Below are 25,820 nucleotides of genomic sequence, written 5' to 3' on the forward strand. Positions count from 1 at the left end.
TACAACGAGCCGATTGCTTCACCGACGACCACGACGACGCCGATGGGATCTAGACCGTTTCGCTATCGATCGTCTTTTGTCCCCGCAAGATCGTTTCTTTTCTTGCTCCGGTTTCCTTGGAACTTTGCTCTTCGACGATTTACCACCGATCCAAGTCGTTGGGCGTCCATCCCCGTTCCGTTTCTATCGCACTCGCGATCTGTCGTCCATTCTTCGACGGAAAGTGTAGAAAGATGCGATGGACGCGCGATCAGATTCTCAAATATTAATAGAGTAACGTCTCTCTAATCGACGCTCGGATTGTGTACGAAAATGGACAATGTGGGAAGAGGAGATACGATTATTCGAGCCTTACAGCTCGTGTTTATAGTTACGAATTGTCAAGAAATATAAAAACGAGCTGCAAGACCCAAATTAATCGTATCTCCTCTTCCCAAATTGTCCATTTTTCTGCGCAATCTAAGCATCTATAAGGGAGACATTACTGTAAAACTGAGAGGCCGAACGAGAAATTAGACCGAAGTTGCTGTACTCGTCGACTTGGCAAAAGATGGCATTTCGTAGGTGTCTTTAAAAATTGTCAAGTTCTCGTCGATGATAAATGGCATTAGCACCGGTGCATAATCGAACCGTTTGCGTTATCGCGAGGAAATAAATTAAAGGCACCGAAAACTGTCGGTACTAAAGTCGAAAAGCGAAACGATTTAATAGCACAACGTACATCTTGCACCAATTTCGCAAACATTTCATTTTTCGTTTGTATCCACCGGTAACTGCTTGTTCGTTCCGTGGTTCTGTAATTTCGTTCGAGGTAAAATAAAATTTGATTAACAGCAACGTGTGCCGAAGACACGAAACTACGTACAATAATGCGGGACAATGCGAGATTCAATTACAATTATTTCCCGCGTTTTGCGTCGCAAACTGTTTATAAATTCCTTTATATCGTACGAAACGAAATATTACATGTTTTTCCATTAATATCGAATGGTTTTATTCGATGTTGCATTACGTTCGCCTCCGCGCAATTGCGAATTCAAGTATCAGGCTATCGGAGCAATAAAAAAAAACCTAATAACCGATGCTTTCCATCACCACCTCGAACCGTATAAATATTTTCCCATCGTTTTTCCATCGATTTTCCATCGATTTTTCGTCTATTGTATTTCCTCCTTTGCAAATTACGCGACGGTGATGACCGCGCTCCATTATTAACATCGATTATTGCGTATTCCCATGTAAATTCAGTTGCGTAAGTAAACTGTTTGGCAGCGTTGAAATTGTGGCTGTTCGTGTAATGTTTGCTCGCGGCAGACCAGGTTAATTTATTTACACTTGCAGAGCGCGTTAGGCGGAACGTATCGTTCGGACGAAACGATATCGGCGCGCGCTGGAATTTTTTGAAAAATCTTTCACGGCGACCCGTAATCGTGACCGCGATCAAACATCGGTTAAACTGTCAGGCGAGGCTTCTTGCTTCGACTATCCGATTAAACGAATAAACGTACAAATTTCCGCGTAATCTAAACCAACATAAATTACTGTAAACGTATCAGATTTCGAAGAAGGAAAACCGTGGACTATTCCCCTGAATTATAGGCATTGTTCCTATCGAAACGTATCTCGACTCGAATATTTTCTGGACGAACAAGTACAGATTCTTAATAAAATTTTAATAGCGTACACAATAATCGGGTCGTTAATCGGTACGCTTCGCGTAATTTCGAGCCGCCGTTGAAACGCTAATCGAGCCTTCGAAACCACGGCCTACGATCAAGAGCAATCAGAAATTCAATGTACCGAACCTCGATTTAATTGGTGTCGAGCATCGGACTGTCCAATCGTCGGTCGGCGGTTTGAAAAATATTAATCGTCCGATATCAGGCCGCGGCGTCGCTCTTCCCCGAACACGCGTATATTAAAGCCGCGGGAATGCCGCAATCACGTGTACTCTTGCTCTCGTGCGTGCACCGATACTTTATGGTCACAATTTAGTGCTATTAAACTGCACCGATGTCTCTTTACATGCCTCCTATGCAGCCCGGTCTCGGGCATTCCGCGTCGCGTCGCCGCAGTCTCGAATTTGTAATGAGCCGAACCTGCCCGGAGAAAATATCAATATAATTGCCAAAGAAAAACCGGGGAAAACGCGCGACTTATTTCTCTCGTTTCACGGCAGTCCGGCCGGCATTTTTCCTCGTACTCCACTTTACATTCCACTCGATCCGATACGAAATTTAATTTATGGCTACCAACAACTGGACGATGGATTTTTATGCAAATCCGTGCGCATTATTTGCTCGCTCGGAGCAGACCTTCGCTTCCTGCACCGATAACATCGATAGGTTACGGAACAATATCAAAAAGAGAAGATCGTACAAATGTTTTTAGTTCATCTTTGTTCGACGATTTTTGCAGCGTGCGAATGCCGGGAGACATATTAACGCTAATCAAAATGGTAATCGGTCCGCGTCGATCGCAAGAAACTGGATCGAATGAAAAATTTCTTTCTTCGATCATTTTCATACACCTATCGACATCCTGAAATTATCGGACAAGTTGCATCGCGTTCCCTGGCAACGAACAATTTATTATTATGAAATTTAGACGGACGTCGCGTTTGACTCACCGAAACGTCTTAATCTTTCATCGATCCGTTGATAGACCCATCAAACTCGATCGGACACTTGTAATCGCCCCGGTCGTAGATTAAAAAGCATCGAGTTGACCGATCACTTCGAGGTAACTTCCTCGATTAATATCGAGTGCGAACCATCTGTCCAGTTTCCTTAATCGCTGTTATTAATCCAGGAAGTGTTCCAGGTAACCATCGGTCTTAAGCAATGAAAAACGTTGATTCGTGCGAGAGAACGCCAGAACTCTACAATTTAATCGGGAGCGCGCGGAACGTTTTCTCGGGCCGAAGGCTGGAACGATTCGGTCGAAGGAAAACGCGAGTCGACTTTTTCATTCGAACATTTCCATGATCTTTCCATCGCGCGTCACGAGGCAAAAACGGGAACACGAGAAGCCGCAACGCGCGTTGCGATTTCTTTTAATTGCGACACGATTCTCTTTCGACCGGCACAGCGGTGCCGCGGTCTCGCGTCACAAGGATCATCGTAATTTCCTTGCTCGAGATTTTCACGACTTTGTTCTCCAGGCTGGAGAACGGAGAAACGCCGCCGCAGAGATGAACGATCCGAAAAGAAACGATCGCGTCGCGTCGCTTCGAATAACTTCTTCGCGAACAAGATCGTCTTCGTAATTCCAGCAACCATTAAATGAAAATCAGAAGCGAGTCGTTCCCGATCCGCCTGGTAATCACAGCACTCTGGCAGCAGAATTCCATCGAATTACATTTACCGAAACAACGAAACTGGTCCAACCACCGAAGCCACCGCCGTTCCTCGCGATTCTCCGCCAGTCTATCCCGGCGCCCATCATCAAATCTAGGGGGCAAAAAATCCAGATACGCTAGCCTCGACCCGTAATTTAAAGAAACCCATAGGAAGAGACTCCGTAAGATTCCCACTGGCACTCGGGACGAGCAATTCAAGGCTGCGGACGGCGTAGAATCGCGTGGAACTGCTCGCCGACGATCCGTTTCATAAAGAATTCCGTGCACGACGAGCAACGACTCGTCGTTCGTTCACGGTTGCTCGGCTCTCGAATAAGATCGGCTAATCACTCCGGACCGAACGAATCGAATCCACGCTGGCCCTCGATAATGGCGGTGGCGCGAATCGACGAGCAAAACGAGCTTATAAAGATACGAAATTGGCCAGGGTCGGCGCGGCGCGGCGCGGCTCGGCGTGGCTCGGCGTCTCGAGCCCTAAAGAGCAACGCGCAACATTCCGATCCGTTACAATTACCGAATAATTCCAATGTTGGCCCACATTTGGCCAAAGGAACCCGAAATTAGGTAGATTAGAGGCTACCGTTCGTAAGGATCGCCACTACCGGAATTTAACCGGTTATTATAGTATAGATACCGAGAGAGAGAGAGAGAGAGCTCCGGGAGCTCCGAGATCTCCGAGAGGCTAGCCGGCGAAACGGAACCCTGCTGGTGCATCGCGGGACACCGTGCTGCTGAATCATTACACGAACGCGAACGAATACAATCTAAAGCACGATTCGAATTAATAACTGTTTGTTTTACCGCGGCGGCCTGTTAAAATCGTTGCAGGTGGAAACGAGCTTCCGACCAATTACTTTATCGAAGATACGTTGCTCGTTCGTACCAATTTACAATTAGCGAAGAACACGTCGAACGACCAATGGGTGAACACTTTGTAAAATTTCTTAAAAGATTACGTTCTTGTCGCCATTTTTTTCTTTCTTTCAAAGAACAAAAATGAATACAACGATTAATAAATAGTAATCGTGTACCCGGAGCGTGAAGACACGGCCGACGAGATAGCCGAGCTAAAAACCTGTCATCAGCATAAATCTGTTTCCCGTAAGCATCGACTTAGAACGATTATTTGCATTGTATAATGTATTAAGACCGCGCCGGCTGCATAGGCGAAAGAGAAGCTTGATATTTGCTCGGGCTCGCAATCAACGCTGAAAGCCCACGCGAAGTTTCGCGAAGCGAAAAATATTAATTTTACGGTGCTTGGTTCCCAGAATCAGATAATTCCCACGCACGCCGGTTAATTATGCGAATCGATGCGGACGTGTTATGCACTTGTCTTACCCGGACTAATCGTCCGATCGATCACACGCGCAACGATGCGTGCCGGCAGTTTTGACAAAATTGCGCAATCTGTCATTTACCTCTACAAACAGGCTGTAATTACTCATTAAGCGATAAGACACGCCGCGCCGAGCCGCGCCGAGCCGCGCCGTGCCCCGAGATTCTCGGTCTGACATAATTTGTATAGATAGTATCTGCGCGTTTCCTTTTCAATTTCTTTCTTTCGCCAAGTTGCAGTTTTTACGCGACGTCCGATTTGCAATTAAAATCAAACCGACGCCGATAAGAGAATTTTGTTTCGAACGAAACAAATTAGCGCCCCCTTTTTACACGGTTGCTATACTCGGTCGAATTTCGAACTTCGATGTTGCTTCGACTTCGATTTTCGAACGTTCTTGCGACTCGGACCGTATCGACGACGATGTTGCTCGTTCGAGCAAGACGTTGAAAAGAAACATTCGGAGAAGTTTCGAGGCAACGAAAACTTTGTGCACTCGGCAGCCCGAGATAGGAGCGTTTTACTGCAGCAGGAATTGGAGGAAGATCTCGGACCGGCTAATGCGTGCAGGAACATAAAACGTATCTTCGAGCGAGAACAGTCGTCGTAAATTCGAACGTCGTCGCCTCGAAGAGCCGAAGTCGAGTCTTCATCGAACGATCTTCGGCTTGAAATATTAGAAAAGTGCGCGCCGTTCTTTCGTTGCTACGACAGTTAAATTATTCGTCCGGATCGCGAGCCTTTATCGTACGATAGAAATTGGCCGTGCTTTCGCTTCGTTTTACTTCCGAAGCGGTTGAAAAAAATGGATTCCATCGTCCGGCGAGCTTCGCACCACCGTGACATCCGCGTTTCGACGGGGATGGAAAATCGAAGATACGGATCGGAAGCGAGTGCCAAAAGTAGTATTTCACCGGCGATTCGTGCGTTATTAATAACCGTGGTGGATGTAATTTAATTAAGGCTAATACATTTATAGCGTTCGGTTGAATTATGATACGCCGGGTGATAAATCGTTCGTTTTAATGGCTACCATCTCCGAGCAATTATTATTGCGCAAGAGACGCTGGGCTCCGAGACGATGCTTGTCTGCCCACGCAGATGACAACGCATGATCGGAAACACGTTTGCAAGGATAAGCGGCCATTAAGTTGGTATGACAAGTATCCGTGTCGTAATAGTGGCGAGCCGGGCGAGCTTCGTTAGTTGGATGGACGCCGCTTCCTAGCCGGTGGTTTTCATAAAACTTTCGCCCTTTACCGGACTTTTCTTCAATTTCGACGTAAATTTCATTTTACTGCTCGTAACGGTACGCTTTATTATTACTTAGCCGGGTGGAATGCCTAAGGACCCCCACGAAAAATACCACGGTTACGAGTGTACTCCGGCGTACTCGGTTTGCTCATTTGTTAACAGTTTAAATGAGCTGCTCGAATGTTACGAACCGAAGAAATATTGCGAGTTCCTTACGAGCGTATTAATCTACGAACCCTGCTTAAATTGGAAACGTTCGTTAACCGTCTCCCCCCTGGATTTCTTCGATTGCCGCGCGCTAATGTAACACGGAGCTAACTCGTTTCTATCGTCGTTACCACTTTCTTAAACGGTCGGTGTTTAATACGTTTCATAATTAATGGACAAAAGCATCTTCGCGCGAAAGACAATTTTGCGAGCACAAAGGTTCGAAGGTGCATCAAATTCGCGAGATGCGACTGCGATCACCTCGAGATCGACGCGTTTAGTGTCAGAATATCGACTCGAAAAGTTCGCACGATATTCGGTCCGATCAATATCGCATAATTGCAACATCGAAAATTGAAATATATTCCGATAAAAATAAATTTCAAAACTTGGTTAAAAGGCAGAGTAAAAGAAATAAAATGAGCAGTAGGCACGTAGATATTATGGGGAAGACATGGAATCGTGCGAACGCCGCGCCGCGTCGCCTTCGGTTATTACCGATCCGGTAAAATGAGCGAATCGGCGAATAAAACCGTATCGCGTGAACGAGCTGTTAAGCGTCGGAACGCTCGAATCAATTGGCTCGGCGAGCGCGGAGCTTGCGATTTGAAAATTCTTGAAATATTGCTCGCAACCCGACATAGATAGGAACAGGGACAGGGACAGGGACAGGGACGTGGACGTACGATGCACGCACGAGGTTCACTCGTGGCAGGATCGTGCATCGTCGAACGGGCGTTTCCGCCCACGCGGTTATGACGCTGCCCGCGAATTCTTTAATACCGAAATAGGATTGAAACCGTTTCGTTTCAGAGGTTAACCAGGGTCCCTCGAAGTACTTGTCTGGCAGTTCTGCCGTTTGAATGGCTAGTTAGCGCGAAGATTGGTTTTCTTCGCATTATTGGTCCCTTCTTCGGCCGGCGTTATTGGGATCACCCAAACACACGGCAGTAAAATCAGCTAAGCTGGCGGTTATTTATTGCTCGCGGTGGCACAGGTGAAAGAAACGGGCCTCGCTCGCTCCTCTCGTTCGCCCACCGTATCCCCCTCCCCCCCACATCCGCGTCCCTTTTTTCTTTTTCCTCCTCTCTTTCTCTTTCTCTTTCTCTAGCTTTCTTCTGTCTCCTTTCATTGTTTTCTATCAACTGCCGCGCCGCTCCGCTCCGCACCGGTCAGTTTTAATCACGGAGACTCTCTCTCTCTCTCTCTCTCTGCAGGTCGGTTCTGCCGCGTCCAGTTCTCCAAGAGGAGGATTGCTGTCTTTCGAAAACAACGACGCGATCGGTCTTCGATATTTTGCTTCGATGTTCGTACAGCTGGCACGAGTACTTTGTTCTTCGCAATATTTTACGTCGATTCGTGCCAGCAGATTTATCGTCACCTTGCGATGCAAACGATCTTCTTTGTTATTGGAAATTTTTATCTCGCGTCTTGTCGTCTTCAATTTTTATGTCGTTTACGTTCAAGCAATCGACGGGGAATCGTCGAACGACGATGATCATTTTTTTTTAGAGCGATGTTCGATCCGTTGACAAAATTCGGTCAAAAAGTTGTATTCGCAAATTCGAGAGACCCGTAAAAATGTAAAGGAAAAAACGACGAAGCAGAGATTCGTCTCGAATTACTATCCTAGCATTCTATAAATACCGTCGCCCGATACGTGCGCGAAGATCGCCTCTACGGGTCCAAAGTGAATAATAATAGTCGGCATTTAGATTGAAATATGCGCGAACGCATCGCACGTAAAAACATCTAACGCTCCAAACGCATGAATAACGATCGCTCATTCGTTTCCCACTAACTTAGCATTAATTTTTTTGCTCGGACAAAGTCAGCCTCGCTGACGCGCGCCTCCGTCCTGGTCAGACTCATTTATCCCGACCAGTTATGAATCGATCGCTCGAAACTATTTATCTTAATGCGATACGCAACCGGCACCGCTTTTCCATCGAGCGGCCATTCAATTTGCTGGTTTTCTTCCATTTTTTTTTCAGAAAACGTTTCGCTGTTCCTGCGATTCGATTTTCGAAGAAACGAATTTCCGCGTACGATTTTACGCGAATTCTCGCGCACGAAACGTGCTTTCTATTGCTCGGCAACGTTACGTGTCCGGCAGCGAATCCTTTGATCACCGACGATCAACGGTCGCGAGACCTCACGCGATGCAAAAAATTCCGGAAGAACGATTTATGGGTTTGTTTCTCCTCGATCTAAGTATCCATGGGCGTTGCACTTTCGAGAAAAACGGCCATTCCCTTATAGCAAGTTTTGCACGCTCCCTATGTAATTACGTGCTCCTCCGTTGGAACGAGAATCGTACTGGCTCCGTTGAATGATATCATCGGAATTCTAACCTCGAATCCATCGGACACCCAGAATCATCGAACATTCATCTCTTTTGCCCTCGAAGCCGTTTTAACTCTAAATCGGAAATCGGTTTTTCTATTTTTTTCTATACGAAATTCAATCTCGCAACTCGCGCAGCAGTTACAAATTGAACGGTTCTTCAACCCTTTTGACCCAAGATTGTCCTATCGATACTTTGGTTGCTTTTTCCATTAGAAATCGATAACATCAAGCTAGGGATAGCTGCGTATCGATTTTGGAAGCTTCGCAATGGTTTTGAAAATTTCAAGGATTCGATAATGCAAAAATTATTTCGGAGCTTCGAGGTCGCCGCTCGAGTGCAGACGATTAACTGATCGAATCTTGTATGTTGCAAGAATTTAAGCAGCAATTGATTTGTAAAAAAATGTAAGACCGATCATTTCGACCCGCATGGTAGGGTTACCGTTATAGTTCGAAAGAACGCGCAAGCGACTCGGTAACATTCGGTTCCGCAAGTTCCGCGGTTACGCGAATATTTGCACGGACATATATTTTTTTCGAAATGTTCGCACAGAACGAGAGTGTAAAAGTCAACGAGAAAACGATTCAATTTCTCGACGTTTCGATGCCGTCGCAGCCTATTAATTACAAATAGCTTCTTTGTCTCTCGCTCGGATTTTAGTGCACGCCGCCGCGCGCGATGAGAAAGAGAGAGGTTCCGCATAAATACGGGCCCGTTGAAATCGAAACAATCCGAAGAGAGCGAGAGCCCTCTTGTTCTCGAGAAACGCCAATTACTCGGCTCGATTTTCAGCGGCGCGGCGCGGCGTTCGGAACCCGCGCGAGAGCGCGTGCAGCTTTCCGTGCGCGGACCAAAGTAATTGGCGATCGTAAAGCATCGAAGGCGTTAACAGCAACAACAGAATTGTTAGACCGGCCGTGTCCGCCTCCCCGGCTGATGCCGCGCCGCGCCGCGACGATTAACAGCCTGCTAATAACCGTTCGGTCTCTGTTTAACCCTCGCGTGGCCCTCATTTAACGCTGGAAACACCGAACCCGTCGAACCGACCGATCTCAAATCCTTCGTCTCGTAGTCCTTACGAATCTCGAACGCCCAGAGAGATCCGAAATGTTCCTCTTCTTCGAGTTATCGACGCGATTTGATATTTTTCTTTTTTTCCAATAGCTTTCTTCATTTCTTTTTCCAATAGTAAGTAATAGGATTTTATGCATTTCCGATAAAAATGAACAACTAAGCAAAATCGTTTAGACATCATTTTCTGCACGAAGATGGCACAAATTCTGTAAAGAAAATCGTATTTGTTGAATACTCTATGCGGTGAATTCTCCCTAATCGACCCTCGGCTTGGAAACGAAAATGGACAATTCGGGATTTCCTCTTCCCAAATTGTCTATTTTCGTGTACAAGCCGAGGGTAAATTTCAAGAATGTAAAGAATAGTTAATGTCGCGTTTCTCTGGTACAGGTAAGGTCAACGCGGTACTCTTTTATTTTCAGACGCTGTCGAACCATTGAATTAAATCGGCGACCACAGCGCTGTAACGACGTCGAACGAAAACGTACCTTTCGCAGTTTCCGGTAAAACGCTTAAATCACCTAAATTCTTTTCGCGCGGCGTGCACCGTTGCGCTCCTCGCGAGCCTGGACGCGCGGCGCAATTAGCGCTATCTATCATTCCGAGTTATCATTACCGACCGCCATTGTAATTATTTTCTCTCGTTTGCGAGGATTGTTGACATTAGCATAATTATCGTTCCCTCCATCAGCGAGCCACCTAAAGCAGCCTCAATTATATGGATAGGCACTATTTGCGGCGCGACGGCGGCGTCGACTTCTGTCGATCCTCTGAAAATGCTCAACGAGTGCGATGATTAGTTCCTTACTATGCGTTTATTCGATCTTTTATTTTCATGATTACATACTTTTACATAATTACTTTCTTTCCCACGGATTTCAGGGGATTTTAATGGAGCGCAAGAGGCGTACTCTTGGATCGTGGTATCGTCTCGATCTATCTGCTAATCTTCTTCGAATTCATAATTATTTTTATTCGAATGTTCTTCTCTTTTCTCAGGATGTAAATTGTACGCGAACGTAAAAATGCCAGGTTGCAAAATCGAATTAAAGTTGTAAAGTCGATCGACCTGCTAGAAATCAATTTCGACGTTAGTATCATCGCAAAATGTTCCGCTTTCGATCAGCTTTACGGTCCTCCTCGTAAAAATCGTTTAAAGCAGCCGTTTGACGCGGATAAACCAGCGGAAGAAACAAAAACTAACATCGCAACGAAGACTTTACTTCGAATCGTACAGAATCTTGCTGGAAAAACGTTCGATCGAAAAGTTGCGAGGTGCGAGAGAAACGTTTGGAAAACTTCAAGGTCCAAGGTTGACGACGTTAACGAACCGTAGCCGATGAACTTGTGACTCACGCGGCCGGTTAAGTCCCGCCGATAGAGGCAGCGATCCCCAAGAATGATTCCATTGTGGCAAGATTTTACGAGTCGCTGTTAAAGCCTGTCATTACAGCGAGGTTTGCGGTTGCCGAAGCATCGGCAGACCGCTCGCGTTCGCGTTCGCATTTGCGAAGGCACGAGCGCGAATATGCGCGGCGCGGCGCGGCGTGCCGCGGCGTTCCGAACAAATTCCCAATGATTTACCGCTCAATTTTATGAACTTATATTCCATAAGAATGACGTATCTATTTCACTTAAACGCGTCCCCGGGGCGCATGACGAATTGTGAGTCGTAACGCCATTGTAGCGGTTTATTACCTGCGGCCAGGTGTACGTTTCAGATACGAGATAGCAGGAAATGAATGGACGATGCGTTCCACCGTATAACTGGCCCATCCGATTTCCTCCTAGCTATCAAACGGTGCGACGCGACGGCTTCTCGATCCTGCATCAATTTCGACTTTGAAACAGACTCGTTTTTCTCGCTCGACTCTTTAACACCTCGGCTGCGCGGCGCGACGCACAGCTGCGCGCACCACGGAATTCGCTGTTCAGACTGGAAAATTCATTCGGCGATGCAACATTGCGAGGATTTACGAGCAGCGTGCATGCACACGCGACAACGACTGTGTCGGATAAAATATAAAATGTGTTACAAGCATCAAAAATGTTAGAGATTATCGCTGGATCTTCTTGTATGCCGATGAAAGAGATCGATGTTTATTCGACTCCAGCATCGTGGAAAGGATGCGCGAAATGTTGATTTTATCGGGCCGGTTATCATTTTGCACGACGATCCGCGGTCTAATTATTACTTACTCGCGCAGCTCGGGCAATGTCTTCCATACACCGAACTTAGATCAAAACTCTCCGATAATTAATGAACTTCTCATCTTTAATTACCTTTAGAAAGTTCCTCGCGCATAATGCGAGCCGCGTTACATAATCGCGACGGTGTTTCGCCGAGAACACTTGTTTCAACGATTCAGCATGACAGATAAACCGCATATATTACATAAACCGAGGTAAACGAAAGATTTGCTTAAAGACTGGCTGAGAATATTAATTTGAAGGAACATATCGGCACCTCCTGCGGTACCATCAATTATATTCCATGCCCGAGAAACGAAGAGCGCGGCGTTCTTTTCTATGTGGAACGCAAAACTCGTAACGCGGAAACACCGCGATTTACGTGTAAACCGATAGTTTTAATGTTTTCGAACCGAGTTATAGAAACTCACGAAGCAGGAACAGATGCATAGCCTGCGAGGACGTGCAGAAGATCGGTTCATTTGATAAACCATTTTATTTACTACGACTGGAAAGTTTAGTCACGCTTTAAGGTGTGTCCTCGGAGGATTCGCGAGTATTCAGGTTTCGCCGTCAGTCGAGTCCGAACGAATCGAGAAAGTGCCGATGAAAAAGGGGTTTCTTTCCCGTCGTTCTAACCGTCACGAACAAAAATGGCGGAGAGAAGCTGTTCGAGACCGGACACTTGTCAACGCCGTCGAGACTCCGGAATTGTATCGCATTTTTTAACTTCCGTTACGAGACGTCGCGACGCGGAGAATCGAGTTTGTTCGTTAAATTTTTTAATCTGTTACATTGGAAATTACATCATTTTACATCGCAATAATTTTGATTCGAAAGAAGGATCGTTTACGTTTTACCAACGATACGATATTGCGTTTTCGTTAAACGTTCAAGTTCGGTTTGAATAGATTCCCGACTTTTTCTCGTTTCTTTTTTATTTATTTACACGAATGTAAACGGCATTTATATCCGCAAAGTATAGTACGCGAATTAAAAGTATTTTTCTCTACGTCCTCGTCGATATTCAGAATATTGGCAGTGCATCAATCTGTTCGGCGAAGCTTCGGCAATATTGACAATGTACGGGATAAGTGTCGATTTAAAATTGTTTGTACATTACCGACCAACATCGTGGATCGATAGATCATGTTTGCGAATACTCTGCCTGTCGGATGAAAGACAAGATCGATGTACAAGATACTCGTCCATTCTAATAAACGAAACGAACGATTACCATATCGTTCTTTTCGCTGCAACCGATTATTTTCTGTACGTTTCTCCACTATCGTATGTCGATAATATCGACTCATATTTAACAAGAACGATGCGTACAATCGTGATCTGCCTTCAAATTTCAAATTTGCATACACGGATGCTCGAAATGATACTTCTTTCAGCGAGCCTTCGCCAACGATCGGATCTCCGAAGTAAGCAAACAGCGCAATCGATGATCGACGAAGAAGCAACAGTGCATTTGCAATGACTAGAAATAGGCCATAACAGGTTCAGATCCGAAGCGAAGATGTGGGTATCGTGTAATCGACAATGATTAAATATAACAGCAGCTAGAATCGTAATGAATGTTACAAAACGCAGAAAATTCGCAGAGCATTCGGCGAGTCGAGAGAAAAGCCGAACGATCCGGCAAACAATCGGCGAACGATTTCAAACGTTTTACCGGCAAGCCTGACATTTTCTGCACGCAAAGCATAAAGACGCGCAATTTCCAGCTAATCGTCCACTCTCCGTCGACCCATTCATCGAGAAACCTCCACCGCGAGATGTATCTTGAAAAGAGTTTACCATTTGATGCATCCTCGCGGTGTTGTAGTAGTCTAGGTTCGGCATCCGGTCTCTCGAGGAACTAACCGGTAAGGGACGAACAGAGGCACTTCTCCCCCGGAAACCAGGAAACGTCAAGTTCGAAGGTGGAACCGATCCTACACGGGCGCGGTCATCTCGCGTTCGATCAGCCGGAACTGTGTTTCACTCGCCACTGTGTTCGCGCACCACTGTCAAAAATCCAGGGTCCGACAGGGCCGTCGAGGCTCGAGGATCTGCGTTCACTGTCACCAGGCGACGCAACGGGACGCCGTATCCTTGTCGCGGCGCGCGGGGCCTTATCGGCGAACGTCACTGGGCCCGAGCACTGTCCGCGACACGCGTGCACAGACTGCTGGGACCGGGGCTAGCAAATTTCGCGCGTTTCGCGTGATTGCTCTGCCGGCTACCAGTCTCTGCGGGGCCTGTTTCCGGCGCGAATCGACGATGTCGGGATCGAGACGGCGGGACAGAGAGGCGACAGGCTGCCGGTGGAGAAGGAGCGAGGGAGAGGGAGAGAGAGAGAGAGAGAGAGAGAGAGAAGGAGAGAAAAAGAGAAGAAAAGAGAAGAGAAGAGAGAGAGAAAGAGAGAGAGGAAGGTGCGAGAAGAAGCCGAGAGACGAGAGACGAGATCTATCGAGTTACCGGCGCGGCGCGGAGGATATTGTTTTCCGATATCTCTCGAGGTTTGTGTATGAGTATTCACCTTAAACCGTCGTACACGCAGGAAGACTCGAGGGTTACTGCGCCCGCGGGGCCTTAGCTACCAGATAGACGCCGCTCGCCGGCGAAACCCGTCGGGGTGGGAACTGGGACGGGCCTTGAGGCCCGGCACCGCGCTCCGGAGCGCGCCCATTGGCCGGCGACGGGCCGCGCGGGCCCAATCCCCGCCAGCCGAGCCGAGATCGGCAGGAAATCGGGGGACGCCCTGCTCGCAGCCCATTGGTCGTCCCGCGACGTGCCAGCCTGCGCTCTCCGCGCTTTCCAGCCAGCTTCTCTCCGCCGCGGATAAACCTCGGGATAATGTCGTGAGGATTTTATTTTCGTAATAAAGGATCGCTCTTTATCTCTTACTCCTCCGAGGCCCCCTCCCGCGGGCCCAGATCTCGCCGACCGATATTGGCCCGGCTTCAAAAGATGCGGCATGCGGCCCCGAACTTCCAACGAGTCTGGATGCGCTTTCCCGTGTTGCCATCTCCGCGCGTCGATTCCAAGCTCCTTTTTCTCTTCTTCGTCGACGACCACGCTGTCAGGTATTTATTTCGTTTCCTCGAACGGAGGGGAGGGGGATGGAAGAGCGGAGGGCTTTTTAGACGTTGCCGGGATTTTCGGGATTTTTCGGGTTCCGCAGCATTCGCGGCAACTTCTGGAGCGCTCGAAGCGACGCCCGGTTATTTGGAACGTAGGCAGTTTGTTTCGGAATATTTTGTGCGCGACGTTCGGTTCGATGGGTTTGGAACCGCGAGAACGGAGCATGTTTGCGATGCCCGTGTCGATCGAACGTTGCCTCGGCTGTTCCACGATAACGTGTCGTTATTTTTGTTCTGCTCTTTTTTTTTTTATTCCGACTACAGAATTTGCTTGGCCAGGGCCGTTTACCTTCAAGTATTTCAATTACCTCGAGTTTCCAGCATTGCCGAGTCAAGAGCCCGGCATTATCGGAAGAACGGTTTGTCTTCGACGATTCTTCGCGACTTCGGAGGAAGTTGAACTTCGCGGATCCCTTGCTTCATTAAAACTGGACATTTTTATCGAGTCAAGTTTTTGATAACGGTAACCTGCAAAAATCGAGGAGCGCCTTTTCTCGAGGCTACGTTCTCGCTGTTTTTATGAAATTTCTTCCAAGCGGTGGAGGATGCATTCTTAGTAGATGAAACATCGTCGTTGCTATATCGAGAAACAGATGCGTTTACGCTGTTTACAACGCTAACATCGGGAACGATAATTACGGAAAACTCCGACGTTCGCGCGCTGCGCGTCTTTCCGCGATGTAAAATTTTCTAATTGTAATTTAAACGGTGAAGCGTTCGTGAACGTTTCTTTCGTTATTTGTCGCCGTTTCTAAAACAATTTAATTGAGAGACAAGTTGCGAAAACGAATGAGTATCGACGACGATTACGAAACAAACTCTTATTTTAATTTTAAAGAACAGAATTACACATCGACGCGAAAGCAAGACCGATATTCGTTACGAAAACGAATGCCAGATGGATGGAAAACTGCGTCGAAGACGCGGCATCGGCGTGTAACCAACCGCGTTTAGTTTTGTTCCGTTTCGTCAGCTTCCACAAATAACGCGCCCCCTTCGCCGAGCTTGACGCGCCAATCATAATCATGTTATTTTCACGGGGAACGGTTGATTGTACGACTACACGGTTCCGATCTTTGCTGACCACGCGGACGCATCGAATACCTCCAGTTCCATCGTTCTGGTCGACGACCCGATTTAACCCGGGGGCAGTCCAGAGGGTAGATTTCCGATCGGCTACCTGAGCAATGAACGAATGAATGAAATTCCTTCGACCAGTTTCGTAGAACATTGCTACTCCCCTCGTCCTTTATCGCTATTACAAACTATACGCTTCTTGTATCAATGGTTCACGAGATTTACTTCATTTCGATTCACGGACATCATCTACCCCGGCTGCTTCGCGGTCTCGGTTCCAATTTCTCACCCTGATCTAACTCGATCGTTTTCTATACACCGCGTTTTCGGTTCCTGGCCCGAACATCGGTCCCTGTCTCAAAGAATTCGGAACTTTGATCACCGATCCCTCGAAATTACACCGAATATTTGCCGAATTTGCAACGTTTTCGTGACTTATCTTACGGTACGATTCACATTCTGCAATCGTCGTCGCAATGCAATTAAATATTACGACCGTTCTGCGGAACTTTGCGCATTTTCTCCTTCGAAGAAATTAGAGAAAGAAGTTCGAGAAGTTCGAGAAGTTAATAATATCGATACGAAACGTTCCGCGGCTTTCAGACCTCCGTCGACTAATTTTCAATAGCACCGCAATGTTTTATTCCGCCGGTGTTTTATACCGGCTGGTCGACGAGCAACTGCCACCCGAAATTAAGATGCTTTCCCGCAAATGAATAGCTATCGGTGTACAGGACGTACGCGTACGGTCGAAACAGGAATTCCTCGGATGAAATTGCCTTACGAGGAATTCCTGAATCGGTTGTACGAACGCGGCAGTTAGGTCCGAATCGTGACAGCCCAGGGCGTGCACGCGAGCGTGCAAGAAAATTTCAGATCGAGCTGGCGAAATTGGAAGGGAGGCCTTTTAACGAGATGCGGTCATCACTGTGGCCGAAACTCCGCGCTCATCTTTTTACGGGTCGTCTCTGTTCTACGCGTGCACACCTTTTTTTTTCCCCCCAATTTCCCCGTTCCATTTTTACAGCTTTTTTTTTTCTCGCGCCGACAAAACAACGGTAATTATATTTCTGATAGTTTACACACCATTTTTGTTACGCTACGAATGGTCGCTTTACGCAACGGTATCGCAACGACGAGTATCGGTCCAGCACGCGCTATACCGCGCGTTCGATAAATGCTTTCGAAGTTTGCAGGAAATATAAAACGATGCAGCGAACAGCCGTGTGTTGTACAACAATTACGAGAAGGTTCGCGCGTTGGAACATCTTTCGACGGAGATCGATTCGTCTCCACGAACGAGGACGATTAGATTCGACGCATTTGCGACAAAAACGAGCGCATAAAATGTACAAAGCCATCGGAAGAAGAAATAAAAGGTTCGATATTTTTTTCTGCGCCAGCCGCGGGCAATTTTTATTTCGCGCAAAGATCCACAACGTTCTCTCAACTGTCTACAACATTCTCGACTATAAAAATACAGTAAATTCTCCCTTATTGACCACCCTCGGCTTGGTAAGCAAAGTGGACAATTTGGGAAGAGGAGGTACGATTATTCGAGCCTCGCTTATTATTTTTATAGTTATCGATTGTCAACAACTATAATAATCTCCTCTTCCGAAATTGTCCATTTTTGGGTACAAGCCGAGGGTCGATCAGGGAGAATTTACTGTACTTGGAATTCATTGATCGATCGGCTTCCGTCGAGGGTAGCAATTTGTCAAAGTTCGGCGTGTAAAAATCTATTATTTGGTAAATTGCCGAGAAGACGGGACGGCGACGGGGACGGGGACGGGGCCCCGGCTCCATTTGCACAATATTTTCTAACACTTCGGCCGCCGAGGAAAGTTTCATCAGAGCCCATTGAGACACACTCGAGAAGATGGTTTCCCCTTGAGTTCTCGAAGGCACAAAAGGATGCTGCGCTCTATACACGGCCGGTACGTATTGCAAATTTAAACCGGCGTATATCTCAGGGCGTAACCAAAGAGGTAGGTAGGTTGGTTGGTAGGTATAAGGGATCTTATTGATCTGGTAGCCCGGGGCGTGTCATCCTGGGCTGTTGGCCGCAGGGCCGCAGGGAGGACCGCGGCTAACCCTAAAGCAAAGGGGATCCCCGTGGCTGGCGCATGCGCCCCCGAGTCCGTTTTCTCTGCCCAGAGGGCTAACTTACACCAATCACCAGGAGCTAGAAACCCTTTTCGCCGAGGGGTTTCGCCAAGAACTTCCCTCTCGGGGAGGGAGAGAACCGCTCTACGTGTAGAGACGCGTGTACGTGCAGACCTCCAGACGTACATCGGCCGACGATCCTCCGTCTGCTCGCCGAAATCGCCTCTATTCGTCTCCGAATGTTTCCCTCGTGCCGTTCCGACCAACCAACATTCTTATTACCGCCATTATTGCGATGCTCTCTGTTAACGAGTGCCTTTTCCCGGTTTACCGGGGGCCAGCCCCTTTTTTTTATCGCCGTCTGGGAAACCTCCGACGAAGGGAAAACGAAATCGCTGATTTTCAGAGACATTATTTTCTTCCGGCTTTTTAGATTTCGATTCTCCGCGTCGAGCCAAATCGTCTCGGAAAAAGCGGAGGTTCCAAGCTTTAAAACCGGTCCAAATTTATTCTTGCGAGATTCCTTTGCGACGAGCGTGGACCGTTTATTATCCAAATATTACTCGAGGTTAAAATAAAACGTAACTTTTGACAACCTTAACGATCATTTGTAATTTTATCGATCCCTTTCGGGCGTACCAGTTGTACATTGATTTTCCGAAACTGGATAATCGAGCAACAATATTTTACGCTCGGGTCTGAACGAACCCTAGCCTCGCCGTCCGAACGTCAGTACCGCGAATTCGTAAGCGAAACTCGGAGAATAATTTTGCACCGATATCGTATTTTACAAGTTACACATATTTTTCAAGTATTCCGCAAAATGGTGTCCCACGCGAGTGTGCGCCGAGAGAGAGAGATTAAATGTTCATCGAGTGTCAATCAATGATATTATTGAAAATTTCACACCGATCGCTGGAAATTGCGTAAACATCCGCCGACTAATAATCGGATTGATCGATTCAGCGCGATAACTTTTTGCGAACCGCGCGAAAAGTGAATCATGCAGAATTTCCAGGAGTAATCGAATTATTCATACAGGTACGCGCGCACGGCTATCGCGAGCGTAAGCAAATTACGTGTTCGCGTTGTTTTGGTAAAATATATTCCGCGGCTTATAATTTGCCCGTCTCGTTCGTCTTGCATAGAATTCGCAAACGGCGACGGAGCAAACGGCACGAGGGTTCCTTGATCCCCGCGACGCGACGAGACAGACGCGACGCGACTCGCCGCGCGATCTGCTATTAGTTTTGCCGCCATAAAGTAGTTAAACATACGGCACCGACGATCTATACGCTTCTAAACCAGTTCCCGACGTCGCGTGAGTTATAAAGACATTACACTTGTGGCGCTATAATTACAACGGTCCACCGGTCGTAATGTTTCCGCGCTCATTTTTCATGAAAAATACCCGCGACGCCTCTCGCGCACCGAGATTAGAGCGACGAAGATGGAAACGCGGCTCAAACATTGCCACGCGGTTACAGTACTTTATTTGGTGCAATTTCTCGGGGCTCGATCGAAATATTGCGCCGGTTTCGTGCTATTTGCATAGCGTTAACATTCGCGGAGTTCTACCCGATCACTCATGCCAGGCTCCACAGCCTCCGATTAGGCTCTACAACCGATTTAAGAGTTATACTCGGACCTGTGCTCGGTGCACTGTTCGATGAACCCTTTGCACCGGAGCTAATTCGATTCTTGCGTCGTTCTGTTTCGAAACGCCGAAAGGAACCTAACAAAGGTGTGGACAATTACGCTCGAAAAATATACAGGGTGTCCCAAAAATGTCTCGCAATCCGAAAGTGGCGGCTTCCTTGGGACATTCGAAGCAACCTTTCCCTTTACAAAAATGTTCTCCGAGGCACCGTTAACGAGTTATCAACGAAAAACAGTGACCAATGAGAGGCGAGCTCGGCTGGCGCGAGGCGACCGAGCGGAACTGGGCTTCGTGCGCTGGGCCGTCCGCGTCAGCCGTACTCGATTCTTATTGGTCACTGTTTTTCGTTGATAACTCGTTAACGGTGCCTCGGAGAAAATTTTTCTAAAGGAAGAAGCTGCTTCAAATGATCCGAGGAACCCGCCATTTCCGGATTGCGAGACATTTTTGGGACATCCTGTATATATGTTTAATCTGCACGTACTCGCATAAACGACATTAAAACGTCGGTGGTTACCGGACCGAACACCGATCGAAATCGAGCAGGACGCCGAGCATCGTTCGACGAGCCTCGCATGGAAGCGATCGGGGTCGCGATCGTCGAACTTTAACGAGCATGCTAACTATTAGTACTTATCCGCCACGTTGTTTACACGCACCGTGTTATGGACTTCTTTCATGGACTGTTCCTGTCGTTTCGCCTCGGAGCGGCCTCGGTCTTGTCGAGTTGGCGCGCGGCAGTCGTAAATCATCGTGAAAGTCGGCGTCGCGCTTCTACGGCCTCCTGGCGCGCTCGCGAACGCGGACGCGAACGCGGATGCTAGGATCGGTGGAAGAGGACACCCAACTATCCGCTGGATAGTATCCAAAGAGTCATCGGAGAGAACACCTAACTCGGACCGGAGATTAAACGGCGGCCAACGCGAGGCTCTCTGCTAGGCGTTCCTCCGATTTCGAACACTTTCCTCTTCCTCACGGCGACGCGCGCCGCGCCGCGCCACGCCGCCAAGATTTCAACCCTTTGCTGTGCAAATATACCTTCTGGGCACGAGCAGGCTCTAACGTTTCGCTTACGAATAGTCTTCGCGTGCGCGGAACTTCGAGGTCGGGTGTTGATTTTGTTTAGTTGCAACGCGGCGCCCGGATCTTTGCACGCCGACGATTCTTTTATCCTCTTTCTCGAAAATTTCTAAGGTAATCGGAGTTCGGAAAGCTGCGAACTTGCGAGAAATGAAATTCGAAGGGAAGCGAAAGCTCGCGCCGAAAAATCGTACCTCGAAACTGGCGATAATAAATGTGTAACTTGAAAGTTACACAAGGTAATTAAGCGCAATTCGGTGTTGCGTATCTTCGGATCCGTGTAACGATGAATATTTCAAGGATCGAGGTTTCTTCCGCGCTGGATAAGCGTTAAATTCGTTTCGGTTTGATCGACCAAATGCTGGATTCGTCTTGAAATTAAATTCCGACGGAGAAGGTCGTCAAAGGTATCGATATTAACCCTTCGCCCCCTCGGGGCACGGACCAAGACTGCTGGTAATTACAGTGCTTTCGAGATTACAATTTTTTCTTGCATTTTCTGCCGATACAATGTTACGTGAATTATTATTCGAACACACTCATTATTTTCCGATCGCGTCGGAACATTTTATTCGATGCTTTTCTTGCTACTTCGCGAATAAATACGTTCGAGTCGAATCGATTCGTAAATATAAGTGCGAGGAGCGGATAAATATTCTGAGAACGCGAGAAAAGGTTAATTCTCGTTTCGAGCAGCGTGGGGGAAATTGTATAAATGTACAATTTGTAGCGACAACGACTGAATCCGTTTCAAACGATAAATACCGCTGTGCGTATGTACACGAATTAGAAGAGTTTACGGTGTTCGGCAGTCGCGCAATTAGGGTCGAAACCTCAAAGGACCAGGTTGTTGATAGTACCATAGTCTCCCGGAAACTTTCTACCCCACCTGCGGGAAGAATTTCTTCTTCTTGTTTCTCTCGTGCTCGGTCCGTTGCATTTTATTCTCCCACTCGGAAGCAGTTTTATGAGGTCTTCAAACACGGTATACAGGAAAAATGTAATAAACTGCGTACTATATCCAGATATATATATACCTAGTAAAAAAGCAACTTCGCGAATTTTTTCACGAGACTTGCCTCCTCGAAAAGCGGTATTCGTATACAGAAATCCCTCTACCGAAGAAGTTAATTTCCGTTTGTTAATCCCGACGATTGTTTGCCACGTTTAATGGAACTCCTGTCGTAAAACATAGCTTATTAGAACCAATTAATTTAGCAAACCGATGTTCTTCGCGGTACGCGTCGTTGCGACAGCTTCGCGTCGAGCGATCGTTGATTCTAGCGTCGAGTCAAAATTCGCCGAAAAATGTACGAAAACGAGTCGCGGATGTAATAATTAATTCGAGTCATCGAACAGCTCGGCTTTGATAATAATTTAATTTAGCAAATTCGGCGAGTCAATTCTGGCAAAAATTCCGCCGTTTCCGAATGTCTCGTCGTCGGAATACATATTCTGATCGGTATTTCAGATTGCGCGTTAAATACGCGTTAAATACGCGTTAAATACGCGACTCCCTGCACCGGCGATACCGCATTTAATATTGATTTTTAAATATTTGTTCGTAACACCTGCAATGTATTTTCAATTAATCGTTACGAATATGCTAATAAGATGCATACCCGATGTAATTTGATCGAAACGCGGCGTCGCGTCGCGTCGCGTCCCGTCCCGTTCCGTCCCGTCCCGTCGTTCGATGCTCCGCGCATTCTCTGTAAGCACCGAAACTGGTTTCGATGTAAACTCGTCGAATACGATTTCGGTAAATACCGGCTTCGCCGCTGATAGTTGCCCTGTGTATACACCTAGTACCGGTAAACACACGCCGGTTGATTAAACCGAAAATTCTCGATATCAATGTCTATTGTGAGTATCGAGTTTCTTGCGCATTTCGTACGCGTTCGTCTTGCGATTTGCTAATGCATTTCCGGCTACCTGTTCGACACTCTCCTCCGTTACACGGTGCTACGATCGTATATTTATAAAAATGCGCGCACAAATTTTATCATCTCATTATTCGCCGTGATCCCGATTCGACGAAGAATCCTCTGCAACGAGCGTAACATTTGTCGCGAAATTTTGTCGAGTCCACGTTCGCGTTAAACTTGCTATTATCCTCGAGAAATTTTCTTCGCGCAGGAAGCGATTTTAAACTAATCCGTTCAATCGTGGACCGTGTATTTTATTTTCGGGGAGGCGAGTCGTTTCGTTCGCTTCGAGCCGATATTTTTCGACCGGAGAATCGATGGGTTTAACTCTTCGAGGATCGTTTATTGTGTTTCCCGTTTTAGAAAGTACGATGAACCGGGCAGATAACCCGGCGTGATATAATTTATTTCGGAGCGCGGGCAAAAGTGGAAAAATATTCAAGAAATGAATTTATATCCAAGTTTTCGTACGAAATACACGCGCACGAAGAGAAATCCGCAATATTGCCAGCGGCGTTTCAAACTACTCCGTGATAGTTATCGTGTTCCGATAAATCGAGTGCGTGTTATCCTTAGACGCTGGTGAGACACAGGAAAGCGAGAAACATCATGCTCGAGCATTATAACAAAAGAGTGCAACGGCGTTTCAACTAACAACAGTAATAAACAAGCCACGCGCTATTTTATCGGTGTTCTCGACCATTTAGGACGCTGTAATTCGAACGCATTCGTTTCGGAGTATTCGACGAACGTCGTTCGTTCGTTGACCACTTTTCGGTGCTTCGAACAACGGTGTTGCCGTAAAATGCGAGACTCTCGTCTCTGTTAACGTGAACTAAATCGAACTTCTTGTCGAGGAGGCGAGCAAATTTGTCCTTACTGCTATCCGGTGCAATATTCTCAGTTTTTTCATTCTCGATGCGTATCGATTCGCGAAACTTGAAAACCAGTCCCGATATTTCCCGATATTTATGATTTACGATTTCTCGAGCCGCAATTCGATCGCACGGAAGGACGATTCCAGAACTCCTCGGCCAAACTACCGAAGTTACATGCGGCGATATAATCGTACGACGTCCGTGCTTCTGCAACAAAAGAAAGCGAACGCTCCGGATCGTAAAAGGCTAAACGACTGGAACCGTACGACTCCGCCACGGCAACGAGCACGCCAAAAAGAAAGATATTTTCTCGGCGGTTTTATCGCCGATCGACTCTCTCGCAGCTTCTATCGCAGCCGCGGCGTGCCCTAACGAACACGCGCGAGACGCGAGAGATCCAGGCTATCGATCCGAGAGCTGCGAGCGCGGTCTTGAATGAGCAAGCCCGGTGCGGTATCCAACGGTGCGCCATCGCGGGGAGCAGTTTTTCCGCGGCGGAAAGACGTCGAGGAAGCGTCGCCTCGCGTCGCGTCGCGTCGCGGAGGAATCGGTGGACGGCTTCGAGGTCGACTTCGTGGTCGTCCGCGAGGAAAGCGGAGAGCGAGAGTTTATACGCGTCGAGGGCAACTGAAATTTATAATGCCGGGTAATCGTAGCAGGGCGTGCACGCACCTGGGTACTAGGGTACCGGCACGTTATTATGATTAGCTACTTTCGGTCCGGTCCAAGGGAGTGCTGGAGATTCCGATCGGATACGCGATACGCGACGCACACCTCGGATTACGGCCGGAGAAGATGATCTTCCTGCGGACGCCCGGGGCCGTCGTCAGGTACCTACACCCTACCCACCTCCTACCAAGACATACTTCATTTATTATGACTGTGATCATCGATTATGCACCGACGTCTAACCCCCCTCCACCCCGGCCCTGTCGACTCGCGCCCTCGTTCCGCCGGGTCCTGTTTTACCTTTCCCTCCCTCTCTCCTCTCTCTCTCTCTCTCTCTCTCTCTCTCTCTCTCTCGCTTTCTCCCCATCGTCCCCCCTCGCCTCCAGTTCTCCTGGTCCTCCTCGCCGCGAGACAGTGGTGCCATTTCTTGAAAAGTTCAAATTCGGAATCTTACCGAATTTCTTGGACCGATCGTTGCGTCCGTCTTATCAAGAACGCGACATTAAATACAGAGAATCGATAATTAATCTCGCATTAATTTTATGCACGGCTCGTATCGAAGTCGAGATAAAGATTCCGCAATGTATACAAGAAACCTCTTATAGTTGCTACATCCTTCGAAAATTGAGCTTTAGCCAGATTTTCGAGAAATGGCAGCACTGCTGCGTCTCTTGTTTCCGTCTTCTTTCGGCGTTCTCGGTCTCTCCGAGTTCTCTCTTCGTACTCTGTCCATCTTCCGAGCCGTTTCTTTCGCGATGCGGTCCGTCGCATCGCGCCGCGCCACGCCGCGCCGATCAGCCGCGAGCACGCATTATCTGCGGCTAGAGGATATACGAAGCGGATTACGCCGAGGGGGGCGATGAATGTCGGCCGACCTCTTTCCACCCCTGATGAGGGTGTCCGCTAAGGTCCGTGGCGAATTTTCGAGAGATGCCTCCACCGTCGGGTCGTCCCCTGGCCGGGTACAAATGGCTCCTCGCCGAAAGATCGGGCCGTTGATTGCGCGAGATCTAACGAGGCGCGCCGTGGCCGACACTCGAAACTCCGATGCGTCGAAGAGCGATGGCACCGAGGAACTCGGGAAAAGCTTCGCAAAAGCTGCGAGGACCTGGTCAAATTCTTTTGCAACTTTCTTCGATCGCGAAGGCTGCGAACTCGAGCTTTTGAATTCGACTCGCTACGACTCGCCGCTACCGTTTCTCCATAAAACGGACGAACCAACGAAACGATTGGACACGTGTCCCAATTATCGTCGCGAACGGAAGACTTCTTGCCGCGGTCCGCGATCAAAGTCAAAGCCCGCAGCCGAAACATCGAAACAGCGTCGACCCAGAAACTCGCGGCGCGATGCACTCGGCGGTGGAAAATCAGTTTTGAGAAATACTCGATTCTCTCGTTCCCGGCAGCAACGTTACAATGTAAATGTAACCAGAGCCGGCTGCGCACCGCGTACAAATAACGACGCGCGAGTTTCGCGCAAAGCGATGCTCCTATTACATCGCGCAAACAA

General features: G+C 47.7%; 1 protein-coding gene across 4 annotated transcripts in view; it reads right to left on the reverse strand.

Moving 5' to 3' along the window:
* Positions 1-25,820, reverse strand: part of TfAP-2 (transcription factor AP-2) — a 235,686-nt gene that overhangs the window by 138,233 nt on the left and 71,633 nt on the right. For 2 of the 4 annotated variants that reach the window (XM_076520305.1, XM_076520304.1), the window contains exon 1: positions 13,582-14,323. The exons of the other annotated variants lie outside the window; for them this stretch is intronic. In XM_076520305.1, the coding sequence (XP_076376420.1) occupies positions 13,582-13,626 (45 nt within the window). In that variant the 5' untranslated portion in view covers positions 13,627-14,323. Of the gene's footprint in view, positions 1-13,581; positions 14,324-25,820 lie in introns of those variants that run through there. 4 annotated transcript variants of the gene reach the window in all.

The sequence above is a fragment of the Megalopta genalis genome, chromosome 3 (assembly GCF_051020955.1).
Source record: "Megalopta genalis isolate 19385.01 chromosome 3, iyMegGena1_principal, whole genome shotgun sequence".
Taxonomy (NCBI): domain Eukaryota; kingdom Metazoa; phylum Arthropoda; class Insecta; order Hymenoptera; family Halictidae; genus Megalopta; species Megalopta genalis.